Below are 17268 nucleotides of genomic sequence, written 5' to 3'. Positions count from 1 at the left end.
CTGGGTAGACTAAGATAGGAGGATCCCAAGTTCAAAGCCAACCTCAGCAACAGCAAGGCGCTAAGCAACTCATTGAGACCCTGTCTCTAAATAAAATACAAAAAAGTGGGGAGGGGCTGGGGATGTGGCTCAGTGGTTGAGTGCCCCTAAATTAATCCATGGTACCAAAAAATAAATAAATAATGAGATAATGCATGCAAAATGCTCAGGACAGTTCTTAGCTTGTGGTAAACACTCAAAAATGTTATCTGAATCTTATCTCTACTCAATTTAATACTTTTGTCACTTAGCACCATGCCTCCCAGTAAGATGGAATTCAAAATGTTTTTGCTGGATTAAATGGATGGGATTGAAGTGTGTAGAGTTGGGGTGATGGTGGTGATGGAAAGAGTTTTCTCTGCATCTCGTTCTCTGTGTACTGCAGCATTCTGACAGCATCTCCATTTCATACGCTCAATGCAGAGATATCACTACTTGTCTTGAAATGGTTGCTCAAGGCTGAGAAGTGACACAGCAACACAGAGCCTGGGATTGCTGCCAAATTTTAAGAAGCACAGATTGTAATGTGAGAGGGGGAGGGTAAAGAAGAAAAGTTTGAACTAAACGAAAGCCAGAAGCTGTTTTACTGTTAGGTAAAAGGATCATGCCTCACATAGTTCCAGGTGGGGCAGGCAGTGTGAAACCTTTGGGAAGTTACTGTTAAGTGCTGATGTTGAAGGAGAGACCCAGACCCAGCAGAGGACTCAAGTCCAGGCAAGGCTGCCTTCATGAGGCTCCACATATAAAGAAGGCTCTGCTTGTCTCAATGTCACACAGTCACTGTCTTGAGGTTCTTAATTTGTTAATAAGCTCTCCCGCCCCCAGCACACCCCATTTTTATGTGTCACTCGATCCCACAAATTATGTAGGGGGTTCAAGCTATTTAGGGCATTTTGTCTTAGCTAGTTTTTGAGCCACATCAAGTTAGTGTTTCTTTCAATGCCTATCTCTCTCTATTTAAAAAGAAACAAAAATTAGGAAAAAAATAATCTGTTCAGAATTTTTAAAAAATGAATAATGCCTCATTACCTACTTCTAGCCATACTCCCCAGAAATAACTACTACTAAAGTAGTATATTTAGTAATAGTAGTAGTAGTACTGGGGGGTTGAACCCAGGCATTCTTTACCACTGATCCACATCCTCCTACTTCCAGCTAGTGCTGTATGTCACTTAACTCAGCCCTTTTTATTTTTTATTTTGAGATTGAGTCTGGCCAAGTTGCTTAGGGCCTTGCTAAGTTTGCTGAGGCTAGTTTTGAACTTGCTATCCTCCTGCATCAGCCTCCTGAGCTGTTGGGATTACAGGCATGAGCTAAACCTCACCCTGCTCAAAATGGTATAATTCTATGCATAGTAGCATGTAGCTTGTGTGTGTGTGTGTATGTTTAACACACACCTAAATTGGTATATATAGATCTGCTTTATTCTTCTTCATAAGGGAATAGTACTATGTTGTATGCTGATATTTTATTTATCCACTTTCCTTTTGCTATCTTCATATTTTAAACAATGCAGTACACATTCTTATACATATATCCTTATATCTTATCCATTCCTACTAGTACTTATAAAAGGTAGATTTCCAGAAATAGGATTACTGGGTCGTAGGCTATAAAAATATCAAATTGCCGAGTGCAATGGCCCACACCTCTAATCCCAATGGTTTGGGAGGTTGAGCCAGGAGGATTGTGAGCCTCAGCATCTGCCAGCCTCATCATCTGCGAGGTACTAAGTAACTCATTGAGACCCTTTCTCTGAATAAAATACAAAATAGGTCTGGGGATGTAGCTCAGTGGTCAAGTACCCCTGAGTTCAATCCCTGGTACCAAAAAATCATCATCATCATCATCATCATCATCATCAAATTGGCATTCTCTTATCTGCAATTGGATTACACTTATTATACAATTCCCTCTGCCCTCTACCTCCAGCTAGTGCTGTATGTACTTAACTCAGTGACACCACCGTTAAGAGACTTAGTCTCCAGATAGAGAATACTAAAGCAGAGAGGGAAGAAAATTTACTTGAGAATAATAATAACAGCTAAAATATATTGAACACTTAAATCATGTACCATGTACTATTCTAATTATTATTCAAGGATAAACTCCTCTAATCTGTTCCAACCCCAGAGATAAGGCTATTAGTAGTAGTAGTAGTAGTAGTATTTTGGTAACAGGGATTGAACCCAGAGGCACTTAGCCACTGAGCCACATCATCAGCCCATTTTATTTTTTGAGACAGGGTCCCTCTAAGTTGCTTAGGGCCTCTCTAAGTTGCTGAGGCTGGTTTTGAACTCAGGATCCTTTTGTCTCAGCCTCCCAAGCCATAGGATCATAGGTAAGCACCACTGTGCCCAAGAAGGTTATCATTATTCCCATTTTACTGCTTAGGAAACTGAGACATCTCAGGTTTAATAAGGTTATGCATCTAGTAAGAGGGGGACAGGATCTGAAGTGGGGCTGTTTGACTTCTGACTCTGCCCTTAACCACTGCACATAAGTCTCCAGAAAGTTCAATGCCAGTTACTCTACCTTGTCTGTTCCTTAAAGCTATTATTGTATTTACTCATTTACTTGTCTTTTTCAACAGTGTAACTAACCTAATATTCACATTCATATTCCTAATTCCTAGCATAATGCCTAATTTATAGTAAATAATCAGCTTAGTTGAATGAGTAACAATGCTCCTGGGAGGTAGCTAGTGTATCCATTTTATAGATGAAGAAATTAAAAGTCATTGTTAATTCTGCTGTCATATATAACTGATTAGAATAAATAAAATTTAAAAAAGTCAATGTTAACCAAATAGTAGAAAATGGTAGAAAACAGAAGGGTGGAGCTGATGTTTGAGCCCAAGTCTCCTTTTTTCTTTTTTGTCCTTTTTAGTTATATATGACAATAGATTATGCTATGACATAATTATAAAAGCAGGCAATATAATTTGTTCTAATTCAGTCCCCAATATTTTATTTTCCCCTTTCTTCCTCCTACCCCCTATTCCTTCTCTCTACTGATCTTTTTGCTGTTTACTTTGATACCTAGTTCAGTGTATCTGCCTTTCACCCACTCTGGTGTCTCCTTCAGAGGCCCTGGAGCATAACTCCCTCCCTAGCAACCATTGCTAAACTGGAAAACTTCACAGCTGGATGTCCTCCATGACCCTTGAGGGAAAATAGAGTTCCTGGAAGTACTTTCTCTAGGAATTGGCTGTTGGGGTGGTGTGTGTGTGTGTGTGTGTGTGTGTGTGTGTGTGTTGGTGTGGGGGGGTCCTAGAGGGATACTACATAGTGGTAATATCTATCCTTATTTTAGAGTTTCTGCATGCCAGGCATTATTTTCTGTAATTTAAGAGCCTTGTCTCTTTTTAATGCTCACAATCCCATTAGATAGATATTGTTATCATTGTTTTGCCTGTGAAAAAAGGGTGCTGAGAAGCCAAGTGACTTGCTTAAGGTTACCTTACAAATAAGTCCTTGTTGGGAAGCTGAGATTCCAGCTCAAGTCTGTGTGATGGGCAGAACCTACATTCTCAGCACTCTGTTCCCCAAAGATTATACAGAGGGGGAATTTTGAGAAGAAGCTATAAAGGGAAACTACCCTCCCTAGATCCTGGGGGACCTTAACAACTAGGAAATAAGATAGAGAAAACCATGTAGCCTGAGCCCTACTGAGCTACAGGGGTCATGGAAAGAAGAAATGTGATTTTCTTCTTTTTTTAAAAAGCTGACTGTGGAGAGCTATGAAGGTTTGAGACCAGCCATTCCAATGTTTGAATCTGGGTTCGCAGCACATGATGTCTTTATACTCTTAACCTAGAAATGGCATAGTTATTTTGGGCACAAAGCGAGAGAGCTTTGGCTTTAAAAATATGCCAAGTGTATTTATCTCTTCCGCTCCAAGATTACTGAAAATTAGCCCAGCTGTGGCCTGAGGCACCAAACAGCCACAGAATCTTATTACAGATCAGCTCAGCCCACCCAAAGAGAGTGAAACACCCAAGAGTAGCAGCTCCAGTGGCTCTTAGGGAAGGGTATAGGATCAGCCTCCCGCTTGCCAAGCCTTGCTTGCAATCTCACTTACACTATCCTCCCCAGCTATTCTAGATTTCAAAATGCTGGACTGTGATTCCAGTTCAACTCTGTCTCCCACCATTTCCCTCAAGGCTTCACAAGAAGTAAAAAAAAAAAAAAAAAGAATGAATGAATGAACCAACAAATGACAATTGGATTATTACTAAATAACAGTGGGACAAGAATTTTTCAGCTTTTTATTGTCAAAACCCTGTGCAATTCAGGGCAAATCATCTTGCTGTAATTCAAGCCTTCTGATTTCTTTCTTTCCTGCTGGAGATCAAATCAAGACCTGTGCCTGCTGGGCAAGCACTCTATCACTGAGCTACTTTCCCAGCCCCAGTCTTCAGATTTCTTACATATAAATTAAAATCCTTTAAATACATATTTAAATACATTATAAATTTAATTAATTAATTATCATAAAGTAAGTATTTAAATAAATATACATTGCCAAGTTCTCAATAAACTGCTTGACTCATGATGAGCAATCAGTAATCCTTAAACAAATAAATGACCTTTTTTTGCTCTGATCTTGTTAATAAGAATAATTGAATGAGGTTTTACTTTGTGTCAGACAGTGTGCTATGGACTCTATAAGGACAATTACATTTAATGGTAAAACAACCCTAAGAGATGGGTGCTATTATTATTTCCTTTATAGATGAAAACAGGCCCAGATACATTAAGTCTTTTGCTGAACATAATTTACATGATGTACTGGGGCTTAAACCTAGATATTCTAATTACAGAGCCTAAGGTGTTAGAAAGAACAGGGAGTATATTTTTACATTCCTTTCTTTCCAGGGAAAATTCTTTCCATTGTTCACTGAAGCAGCAGGGAAACACTGGAAATGCTAAGCCAGGTGTTGGTAGCTCTCTCTCTCTCTCTCTCTCTCTCTCTCTCTCTCTCTCTCTCTCTGATTGAGGACAGGATTTGGATTTCAGACCAGGATTCTCCTGTGTTTTGTGGCTTATTACTCAGACAAGCTTTGCCCAATTCATAAAGGATTGGGAGGAGGAGCTCATCCAGTCGGTTCACAAACCCCACAAATGGGATGGGGGTGGGGAGGTAGTTGGAAATGTTTTACAACCCTGTGTTTCAGCGGATTGAGGGTGGATGGCTTTTGCCTTTGGTCAGGCTATGCACGTGTAACTCCACAATCTGTTAAATTCTGGGAGAGAGAGGCAGAAATAGAGACACAGAGAGATTAAATGGTCTCTCAAAGCCAAAAGGTGCAAAGGAAATCAGAGCTGCTTGAAAGCAGACAGGGGGTTGGCTTTCATGGTAGAGGCGACAAAGACAAGGAAAAGTAAAGGCGTCCTGTCCCCGTGCAGAAAGCCTGTGGCTTTTCATTTGCAAACGGAGGATCTCCAAAGCCTTCAGAGCCCTGATTCTTCCCAGGGCAGTCGGAGACTGCAACAGCAGGCCCCGCACCAGAGAAGGAGCAGTCCAGGGGAGCAATCTGACTGGGCCGGAAGCGGCTGTAATCATGTAATAGCTTTTGCTAGCTGCACTGACTTAGCGAAGTGGGCGGTAGGCCGGCTCCAAAGTGCTGTCTGGCAAGACAGTCCCCAGTTTAAATCAAAATGATGGGTTTTCTGGAAGCTCTTTATTAACCTCCGCACTGAAATCCCAGAGATGGTAACAAAGGAATGAATGGGGAGTGAAGGGGCGGAGCTGAAACCTGGAGACTGTGCTGCGATTTTCCTGACTTGTCACTCCCTCATCCGCACCCCTCCCCCCTCCTCCTCCACTCCTTTCCAACTGATTCTAGCTTAGAGGATCCTGCCTACCTCTCTGTGACTCCCAGACGATAACAAAACAGTTAATAACCATAACAATTGCTATTATTGTATTATGTTTCAGGGCTTTCCAAGGACCTTGCTGTACAGCTCAAGATTATCTCTTGACTGGAGCCTGCCTAGATTTGAGTTTTAGGTTCCACCAGTTAATAATCATGTGACCATTTGTCCTAAGTCCATCAGTAAAAGACATAGATGTTAACAATGTCAGTTTTATATGGTTCTAGTGAGAACCAAAAAGAGGAAACATGTAAATCAGAAAACTCTTTCCTGGTCTTGGTAATCATCTAAAGCAGTTCAGAATGGGGGATTCAGGGTGAGTTTTACAAGCGCGTCATTTGCTTCAAAATATTAGAACCTTCCCTGGCATTTGATTCCCAATCAGTCCTAGTCCTGGGGTCCAACTACATAAGCTCAGACAGCCAGGCTTAATTTAACATGCAAGAGGAAAGTTAGGAATTTTGCCAAAAAGACTCCTGAGCAGGGCCAAAGTGCATTATAGGATTACATGAAGTGGCCAACTACAACTGGAGGGCAGTTTTTATAGTAAAAGATGAAGATATATGTGTTTTTTAATAAAACATGTTGTGCTGGGCTGTAATTCCAGCATCTTGGGAGGCTGAGGCAGGAGGATAACAAGTTTGAATCTATCCTGGGCAAGTTAGTGAGGTCCTGTCCCAAAACACAAAATAAAAAGGGTTGGGTATTTAGCTAAGAGACATAGCACACCTTAGTTCAATACCAAATACTGCCTCCCCCCCAAAAAAAGTATGTTGTTCTGATTTTTAAAGTTCATTTTTACTTTTTGTTCTTAAAATTTTTGATACATAATTATATATAATAGTTATAATAGTGAGATTCATTGTGACATTTCTATATAGGCACATAACATAATTTGGTCAATTTCATTCTCCAGTACTTCTTTTTTTCTGACTTTTAAATGTATCCCTATTCACTGTGAAGACATTGACGAATACTATACCCACCAAAAGAAGCATCACCATTTTTTTTAAATAATTATGATCATACTCTACTAAAACTTTTTAAGTCCTATTAGTTTTAATCTGAATGTCTGGGAAGGGCTCTGCCTAAAGATTCAGATTCCCACAAGCTTGATGTCTGCCATAAATCCTCTTTCTAGGCTCTTATTTGGGTCTTGACTGCATCTCAGTCTCATATTTGAGGGTGAGTGAAGTCCTGGGAGCACTGGGGAAGGGACTTACAGGAGATCCCTGGAGGGAGGAAAGGAGGCAACATTGAAAAAAGAAATGCTTCCTCCATTGATCTTTTGTTGGGATTGACCTCCAGCCTGGATTCCATCAGAAATGATTTATCTTCCCTTCCCATCTTCTTCAGGAGGGATTATGTCCTTGAATCTGCCCCAAAGGCAGGACATTTTATAGGCAAAATTAGCCAGGGTTCTTCAATGTTTTAACCAAAAGGAACTCAGATTAGGAGGTCAGTAAATGCTGTTTCAGATCCTGGAGCTATCCTTTCACCTGAATGATTCACAATTGAGATGCTGCCGAGCCAGCCCTCAGAGACATTTTGCTTAGACAACAACCAGAACATGTTAGGCACAATGTCTGTGAGGGACTGAAGAAACCACATCTTGTTCTGCTCTGTAGAAGCTGAACATGTGGAGGATGCACCTGAATAGATCTCTGATTGCTTCTTGGAATTTAGGCTGAGTCAGACTCATGCTCCCAGCAGAAGCTTGAGAAGCTTACTGGCATGTAAAAGAAATTGATTAACTCTTGACGGGCTTGCTGTGAGGGACTCCCTAGGCCAATAAACCTGGCCAATAATGTTCTTTAACTCCACAAAATGAAGGCATTTCTGAGCTCTGCATTTTTTGAATATCAGCCCTCAGACCTCAGGTAGTCCTGTATATAGCTGGAAAATTTTTCATTCTGGGCTCTTGTGAGGGCAACTAGAGAACTGTGGGGTGGTGCTGAAGCCCTCTTTTAGGCACCAAATCAGAGGATCTTAACCATTTTCTAAAATATTTCTTTCTTTTTTTTCTTTTAATCTCAGTCTTTCAGAGAAAGGGTCCATATTTAAAGGTTAATAGGCAGATTTTGGTTCAATTGCAGATCTGATTATCTTAGACAAATAAAATTCAGCCTCAAGGAAAAAAATATATATCTATTGTCCCATCCCCAAACTGTTATGGTGTCAGTTCTGGCAGGATAAGCATGGTATAAGGGAAAGGGTTGGAGGGAGAAAAGAAAGCTGCTTATGCCTTCTCCCTACTGCATGCTATAAATTCACAATATCCTTATCTGGCTCTCCTAATCCCAAGAGCTGTGCCATATATAGTTAGCCATATGTGATACCATTTATGGAGCTCTTACATTGTGCTAAGGATCAAGCTTAACACTTTACATGCATTACCTCAGTGTCTGTGGGGACTCCAAAAGTGCCATCAGTGAAGCGTTGTTTGGTCTGCTAAAGAGTAGGTGCCACTTCCACTTCTCACAGCAGTCCTTTTATTCATTTGTCCATGTTCAACCCCAGGGCTGCATACGATTTACCTATCCCAAAGAAAGAACATAAGGACTCATGGAGAGGGTTTGGACATTTTATTACTAATGCCCTCTTCAGTGGTGGCAGGCCGGGATACAATGAAGGGCTGCACCATGCCTATAAGCACAGGAAATATATAGGATAGTTGCACACCCACAGTGCATGTGGGTTTCTTCAGATGTTTTATGATTACACCCCTTTACTTTATAACCACAATCATTCTGCTTTGATCTTCACCTGAATATTGGAGACAAGAGAAGTAGCCAGCTTCCCCTCTCCATTTCCTTCATTATCATTCTGTAGAGTCTTATCCCATTGCAAGCTTTTCTAGGCACTGATTAGTATTTAGTCTAGTAGTCCAACAAATATTTATACACCTGTTCAGGCCAGGAGTTTTGCTAAACACTGGTTATACATTGGTGAATAAGCAAATATATTTCCTGCCTCTGTAGACTTTATGGTGATAAATACTACTAGGTGAAGGGGGTAACAGTTGTCTAGAATGGTCACAGAATGCTTCTCTGAAGTTATATTTAAACATAGACTTGAAGAATGAGGATTCATGCTAAAAATGGAGGGGAGATTATTCAAGAAAAAAAGAAACCATAAGTGTGAAGATCTTGTGGCAAAAACAAAAACAAAACAAAACTCCAAGAGGCATTTAAAGAACTGAAGGAAGGCCTGTGTGGCTGGAGTATAGTGGTAAAAGGAATATGTGGAGATTTGGAAAATAAAAAATATCAGATTATTGAAGAGACTTTTATGTTGTATTAAGGAGTTTGAGGTTTTTTTTTTTTTTCTTCTCAAGGCAGTAGAAAGTCTGAATAATTTTAAACAAGAATGATCTAATCTAACTTCTATTTTTAAAGGATTTTACTGAACGTATGCTATACTTCCCTTTTTAAAAAGGGAGAAAGACTTAAAGGAATAAAGATGTCTTGGGCTACTGTGTGGAACATTGAAGAGAGGCAAAAACAGAACTATTGGTGTACTTTATTAAAGGGATAATGAGGTCCTAACAGAGTGAAAATGGGGAGAAGAGGACACAGACAAAATATATTTAGGAGGCAGAAAAGACAGGTGTTGATAATATATTATAAATAGAGAATGGAGAAGAAAGAAAAATGACTCTGAACTTCCTGGCTTGAGCAATGGGAGGTAAATAGGGTATCACATACAAAAAATGAAAAGGTTTAGGAAGGAGTAGATAAGAGGAATTGAGAGTTTGATTTCAAATTCCTTCAGTTTGGAATTTCCATGGAATTCCCACTTTGGAGATATCAGATAGGCAGTTAGATATATGATATTAGAACACAGAGAGATGTGAAATACAAATCTATTTCTCATTGGCATATTTAGATGGGATTTATACCCCTAAACATGGCTGAGATCTCAAAAGGAGAGAGTAGAGAGAAATTAGAGAAGCAGGTCTAGGGACAAACCTCAGGAAACATCAACACATACCAGAGGAGTATCCTACAAAGAAACTGATGAAGAATAGCCAGAGAGAAAGGTCAGGAGAAGGTTTTGTCTCTGGGGATCCAGAAGGCAGAAGTATGGAAGATCATTGAGCTGAAAGCAATTAAGATGTAGTAAATGCAGGAATTCTCTCTGTCTTCCTTCTGTTTTCCTAAAAGCTGAACATAGATTTACAAAGATAAAAGATTTCCCCCACCTTCTGCCAGGGAAAACAAAGGTTAGCCACTGAGGACACCATTGGATTCAGCTTGGAGGTGGTCCCAGCAGAGTCTGTGTTAACAACCTTTACCAACCAGTCTTCGTCTGCCATTTATTTGCCTTGCCTCAAGCTGCTACCCATGGAGACTCAAAGTCCTCTTTCTTTGTTTTGTCACTTCTCTAAAAGCTTACTGTTCTTTGTTGCAGATGCTGTAAGCTGAAATTCAAAGCTACCTCTTTGAGAACTACTACTTCCCTGGGTGTTTCTTATGTACATATGAAACATACATGTTCATAAACTTGTTTGATTTCTCTTGTTAATCTGTCTTGTGTAACAGAGCTCTCAAGTCCAACTAAAAACCTATGGGTTATTCTTCTCCTATATGACAAAGAAATAGTGTTTCAGGAAGGAAATGACAAATGCTTCTAAGAGGTTGAGTAAGATGAGGACTAAAATGTGACCATTGATTTTGGAAATAATATAGTGAGCTTGACATGAGCGATAATTAGAGGACACTGAGAAGTGATAGGGAGTAAAACATGGAAATAGCAGATGGAGATAATACCAAACTGCAACTGAACATAAACGGATTATTTGGAAGAAGTTTTCACATCTCCACCAAAGGAGCAGCGTCAGATACATAAACACTGCTGCAATGTCAAAGAGTTCCAGGGTCATGACTCCTGGGATCACTCTGCCCTGACATGCCATTACTCTTCTCTTCTGCTCTGACTCCATGGTATGTCTTCCAACTAGACTCTTGGGAAAGTCTTGTATTGAAAACCCCCATGGGTGCATAATCATTTCCCCTAGGCTCAGTGCAATTTTCTCTTCTTCTTTCAGATCCCCCTATCTTTCTCAAGTAAAATGAGTAAATTTTCTTCTCTGGAGTCCCACTATATGAATTCATTGTTGTTCCATGTATTAGACTGACTTATAATTGCTTGAGTGTATGTCCCAACTAGACTGTGACTACACTGAGGGAGGGGACTTGGTTTGGAAAGTGAGATTAGCTCCCAAGTTTTATCCAAACAAATAAGACCATTTTATAACAGGATTCCCTTCTCTTATGTGGTGCAGTATCTATCTATATTCCACTTTTTCCCATCTCTTGTTTGTTCCATCCCACCACCTCTCAAGATTATTACAATAGGATTAGGACTGACTAATTTGTTCAAAAGTTTATTTATGTTTTATGTAGAATACAAATCAAAGTACATTTGTAGCAAAAGTTTTCTCTAATCCATGCACCAAAAGCTGCATTTTCTGTTTTAATCCAATATATTTCCTATCTTGTATTTAAGTAAGATGAGTAAGATCATCATAATCATGTTGTTTAGGAAATTCATCACAAAGAATAAAAAATATGTTACTAGAAAACTAAATTCTTGGACACCCTGGTGAAAAAATCTTCCATCCTGCTGATTTCCAAACATTGGCCCTCCCCTCAGGTTTCAAGAAATAACCCACAATTTCTTGGGGACCCAGCTGTCTGCACAGCTTTTCTTGTTCTCTCCCAGTAGAGTGGCTTTAAGGGCCTATGTTGACTCTTACTGATTTTTTGACATTTTGTCTTTCAGAACCAGAGGCAGGAGAGGTGTCCCCTCCAGTCGGTGCTGGAGTCAACAGCAACAGCTGGACCTTTAAATACGGACCCGGCAACCCGAAACAATCCGGTCCCGGTGAGTTGCCAGACAAATTCATTATCCCAGGATCTCCTGCGATCATCTCCATCCGGCAGGAGCCTACTAACAGCCAAATTGATAAAAGTGACTTCATAACCTTCGGCAAAAAGGAGGAGACCAAGAAAAAGAAGAAAAAGAAGAAGGGCAACAAGACCCAGGAGAAAAAGGAGAAAGGGAACAGCACGACTGACAACAGTGACCAGTGAGGTCCTCAAATGGAAACAAGCCACTTAGCCAGTTTTTGTAATAATGGCAAATCTCTTCCCATGTAGCAACTCCCTGCTCCCTTCTCCTATCAACATGAGCCCTCTTAGAGACCTCAGAAATCTGCAGAAAGTTCCCCTGTATATGTTTAGACCAAATTTAACAGGTTTTGTCTTAAAAGCTTTCCTAAGTCTGGTGTTAACTCTTTCTCTCCACTCTGGCTTGTTTTCAGAACCTAAAAAGCAGACCCAAGTTTCCTTTCTCCTCCGCCGCAAAGGAGAAGCATCCCAGTCCCGCCAGTGAGAGGTTGGACTCTCTGCCCTGTGCTCCGGGGATCCTGTCTTGATGACACTTGCAGGGCAGGCTGAATGATTTTGAGATTGAGCAGCTTGGGTGTTTGTGGCCACTGCAGATATTTCAGTGCCAGATATTGGCTGAGGTGGGTCAGATTAGACTATTTGCACAAAAAGGGCTGGGAAATAAAGGCAAGTAAACAGTGGGAGTTATCAGTCTGGAGGGGAAATGTGAGACTGAAGAAACCAGACTTTCTAAATTTTATAACTCAAGAGGTAGTGGCCAACCTCTAGCAGACAAAACTTTCCCCCACTGACAAGGCTTTAGGAGTCCCTAAAGTCTGTTTGCTGTGGTGTCCTTGTACCTAAAACCTGCATTATACGTACAAGCAAACAGTTCAGTGTTTAACAGCGGGTCAACCAGGGCAACAGAAGCAGATCTGATGTGTTTCCTGTGTATGTCCTTGTGCTCACTTTATTAAAAATTCTTTTGCACACAATGTTTATGAAAAGGCCAGATCCTTTTCCAAACACATATGCAAAAGCAAAAGAAAAAAAGAAAACCCAACACCTCATTTTATGCTGTTTGTTATTTGATAGATTTATTTAAAAAAGAGAAAGTCTATAACTATAAATCTTTAAAGAGAAATATGATGAATATTTCCCCTAAACTCCCCTTGAAAGAGAATTCAGTCTACAGCCATTTAAATGATCATTGCTGCTACAGAAGTGCTTTAAGAGAATTGCCTGAAACATCTGTATTATACCGGCCACCTGCCAATCACAGCTTTACTCTTTCAGGTCACTCTGGGGCTGCCTCTTGCATGTATTAATTACTAAATAAAAGGATCTTTCTTTCTCTTTTCTAAGAAAAAATGATGTGCACTTTGAATACACAACCTTCTCTAACCAACTATATCAAGACCCAGAAATTGAAGAAAAATACTGTTTTCGCATACATACAGTGAGCAGACTTTTCAATCCTCTAATTCTGTGACTTGTCTTGGTGTGCTAGCCTACACCTTCTCTTTGGTTTAGTTATCCTTTTCTATAACACTCTGAATTGCTAATCTTACTAACACCTATGATGTTACCTGAAATCAATCTCCCATATGTATGCTGTATGCTATTATAAGACTCCTGAAATATACTTACTCTGTGCTTGTGTATGTGAATGTTAATGCAACTATTACCTAGAGTGAACTTTAAGCTTTATTGTTGAATGTAATTCCATTATATTTCCTTTTGTACACCTGTGAAAAAGTGGAGTAGTGTTTTTTTAACCATTGTTAATCCGCTTTTGTGTATGAAAGACACAGTAAAATTTCTTTCTTAAATCAAGATACTGGTGATTCAAGGAATTTTATTTATGGTCAGCCAAGAGCTAGCTCTTGCCAAGAGTCCTGCTGGCAAGAGAATGGATAAAGCTGTTTTTTTTTTCTAGTAACAATTCTGGAATGAATACTGGAGATATTCCCTGAAGGTGTGCAAGCACAAATTTTACCAATCTGACCTCTTTGAAGTTGCAGAATGCTTGAAATTCTAATGCTATCTGGAATATCAGCTCATAGAAAATAATAAAATTTACTGTTACCTTAAATAACACATTTTAATTTTGTTATGTACAATTTACAAGTTTGATTATATTTAAAAGTTAATATAAAGGAAGTAGGAGTCTGTCATAGAAAAAAAGGCATTAAATCTAAAAAAAAAAAAAAAACTAAAAAAAAACTGTCTTGTCTACTTTTAGCTTCATTCTCCCATATTTTGAAGGGTGTGTAACTTCAGCTCTGCAGGATTGCATGGGGTAAAACTTGTTGCCAACACATGTAAACCATTGCTACATTGTAGGTTGTGATCATTTTGCCCCACTGAAGCCCATGTAACTGACCTTACGTGCCTTTTGAACTAGGAGAATCGGGCTAATTTATTAATGATGATAATTATAATGTATCTGTACAGCACTTTTTAAATTTGCGAAGTGCTTTCCAATCCATGTTAGTTACTAGTCATTACAGCTGTAAGGATAAAACACGTCATGTGGATTCATTTTTAATTGGTGCTATTGGTATTTCCTCTGTTATTGCTAATAAATGGAAACTGGTGGTATGAAAGAAATGGTGGTCATTTCTAAGTATAAGGGTAGGAAAAATAGAACACTGATTATCATGAGCTATTATTACTGAAGAAGATTGCCATAGTATCAAACTTACTGTAACACCCTCTGGCGATTACACTGGTTTTTATGTTCATCACTGAGGTAAAACATCAATGGAATAAAAAAAAATAAAATAAAAACCTCTATAATATTATTAGAATGGGAAGCCAGGAGGATGCTGATTACTTCCCTTCACATTATTTCAGTCTTCTTAATAAGAATTGCAACAGACCAGGGCTGAGATTATAGCTAGTGGTACTCCACTTGCCTAGCATACATAAAGCCCTACATTTGATCCCCAGCACTGAAAAAAGGGAATCACATCAAAATGTTTTTTTATTACTAGAGCCCCTCCAGTCAGTTTGATCATTACAGTTCTTGTAGCTCTCTATAATTGGAAAGTCAAATAATGCCTTATAAAATCAACTTTTTGTTTTTTTGAGAGACAGCTTTATTTAGGAAAGCTAATACACATTGAAAAGGGAGAATGCAGGGCATCTCAAGAGAGAGACAGCTTTGAGGGGAAAGAAAGAGCTACATATTCAAGAGAGAATGTGGGCCATTTTGAGAGTGAGAAGCACCTGAAATTAACTTTTATTGAGCATAGAATATATGCTACCCTACTGAGTAGGTTCAGTTCATAGTACATGCTCTATAACAAATAAGTTATATTGTCCTTGTATAGTTCAATTTTTTATTAGCATAGGCTTTAGGTACAGTGGTTCTTAACCTGGAGCAGTCCCCCACTCCCCGACCCCTAGGGAGCATTTGAAGATGTTTGGGGACATTGTAATCTTTATTACTTGTGGCGGCCATTGCTACTGGCATCTAATGGGTAGATACTAGGGGTGCTATCAAAAACCCTACAATACACAAGACAGCCTTCCACAACAAAAAATTTTCCAGCCCAAAATGTCAAGATTGAAAAACCTTGCGATAGAATGACAATATAATTTGTTTAACCCATGTTTTAAATGTTAAGAAGATACCGTTAATAATTACTTTAGGAATCAAGATTTAAACTGGAACTTTCCCAGGTAACTTGGAATGCTGAAGGATTCTAATTATAAACAAATTGTTAAGTTCTGTCAATGACTAGATGGGAACCTGGGCTAAATCACTACTTCTGTGTTTCAGCCTCATTTTCCTCATTTCTAAAATGAGGATAATTATAGAATAGATATTAGAGATTTTTGGGGAAGTTTTAACAAGATAATCTCAAACTTTTTAACACAATGTTTATTGAAGTGCTCAATAAACGGTTGTTATTATTTATAGTCCTTTTCTTCCACTTCTGTACCCCTTTTTCACAGATAACAGCTATTAGACTCAGAACACTTTTCCTATTGATTAAAATATGAATGAGAGATGGCAAAATGAATCAACATAGATTTGGCATTAAAATAGTTTATTTACTCCACTGTTTTGCTCATTCCTGGAGGAAAAAAAGTCAAGTCCGTTTCATTACTCCTTACCTATTTCCATCATGAATAAAAACCACTTCTCTAAGTGTTTAAGTGAACAGCATGTTTATAGGTGTTCCACCTCAATGATTAGTGATCTGAAAACCAGGGACCAAAAGGCTTGAAGTCATTCTGCATGTTCAAATGAACAAATCCCATGAGTCTAAGTATAACATTAGGAAAGAGAAATGTTACCTCCAACAACTTCTTTTTGGCAAATGGATAAAACGGAAACACCAACACACCTACATATTTGCCTAGAATCCTACAGGTAATAAAGGACAAGTCAATTTGCGTCTCTCTTAAGAGCTAGGGTACTTTGTAAGGGTCTCACACAATCAGAGTGCAGATTTACTCTTTAGAAGAACTGCAACTGATTTCAAAGGATGAGTCCCCTAATTAGTGTCTGGAATTTTGGCTAGTGGCTTTTAGGCTCCTAGGTAAAGATTCTAGTCTTAGGATGTTGTGGCCATGAATTTTACGTTTTTTAAGTTCAAAATCCCAAAGTACAAATGTAATTGAACAAAGACTTATTCTGGTGTTAAATTTAAATTTTAAAATCAACAAAACATCAAGAGATACATTAAAATAAGTAAACAAACAAACAAACTACAGTTGTACCTCATCAGGACTTGAAACCTTAAGAACTTCCCTAAAAAATAGCAAATTGAACATTCCTTGACCCTATATAATCAGGTTTTCATGTACTTCCTCTTGTTAAGGAAAAGCTGATCTTATTGTTTTTCCCCTGAATTAACTTGGCTGTTGACTGGCAGGATAAATCTTGTAACCAAGACGTCCTCTCTGATTTTATGTGCATGTACACACACACACACATACACACACACATACAGAGAGAGAGAGAGAGAGAGAGAGAGACTTTTATTATAATTAAGAAGGGGTCCTTAGTAAATGAGTATGGTACTAGCTTCCCTTTGAAATTGTACCTAAGAATGGTACATAACATTACCAGTTAGGTAAAATGTTAGTGGTTCTGATTTCTCCTGGGGTTGATTCATGAGGAAATGTCTGTTGAAAACTCTTAAAAATCTTTTTCCCTAAAAAAAAAAAAAAAAAATCTATGAATTTGTCTTTGAGCTTAAGTTCCTCTGCGAGTGCACTAGTAGATTGACTTCTGTAATATGGAGTCTAGTTTTTACAATAAAATTAGAAAGTAAAAATTAAAGGAGTCAAGTGAAGAAATTAGCACAAAGCCCAGAAATTTGTTAGGTTAGAAAATGTGAACTGGAGATCATTGATCCACAAAGAACATGAGCAATTTAGTCAACTACTCAACTACTCAGCCAGTATCTGGACAAAGCCGAAAAAATTGACAACTA

At 38.8% G+C, this 17268-nt stretch overlaps 1 protein-coding gene across 2 annotated transcripts in view; it reads left to right on the top strand.

The window, feature by feature from the left end:
* The window catches only part of Pcdhac2 (protocadherin alpha subfamily C, 2), a 41690-nt gene extending 27293 nt beyond the window's left edge, over positions 1–14397 (top strand). Inside the window, exons 4-5 of one of the 2 annotated variants that reach the window (XM_071612305.1) lie at positions 11706–11807; positions 12247–14397. In XM_071612305.1, the coding sequence (XP_071468406.1) occupies positions 11706–11807; positions 12247–12317 (173 nt within the window). In that variant the 3' untranslated portion in view covers positions 12318–14397. Of the gene's footprint in view, positions 1–11705 lie in introns of both variants that reach the window. The other variant, XM_027927478.3, reaches the window with a different exon arrangement.
* The last annotated feature ends 2871 nt before the right edge of the window (positions 14398–17268 follow it).

This window comes from Marmota flaviventris, chromosome 5, assembly GCF_047511675.1.
Source record: "Marmota flaviventris isolate mMarFla1 chromosome 5, mMarFla1.hap1, whole genome shotgun sequence".
Taxonomy (NCBI): domain Eukaryota; kingdom Metazoa; phylum Chordata; class Mammalia; order Rodentia; family Sciuridae; genus Marmota; species Marmota flaviventris.
This window is presented reverse-complemented; position numbering and strand designations above follow the sequence as displayed.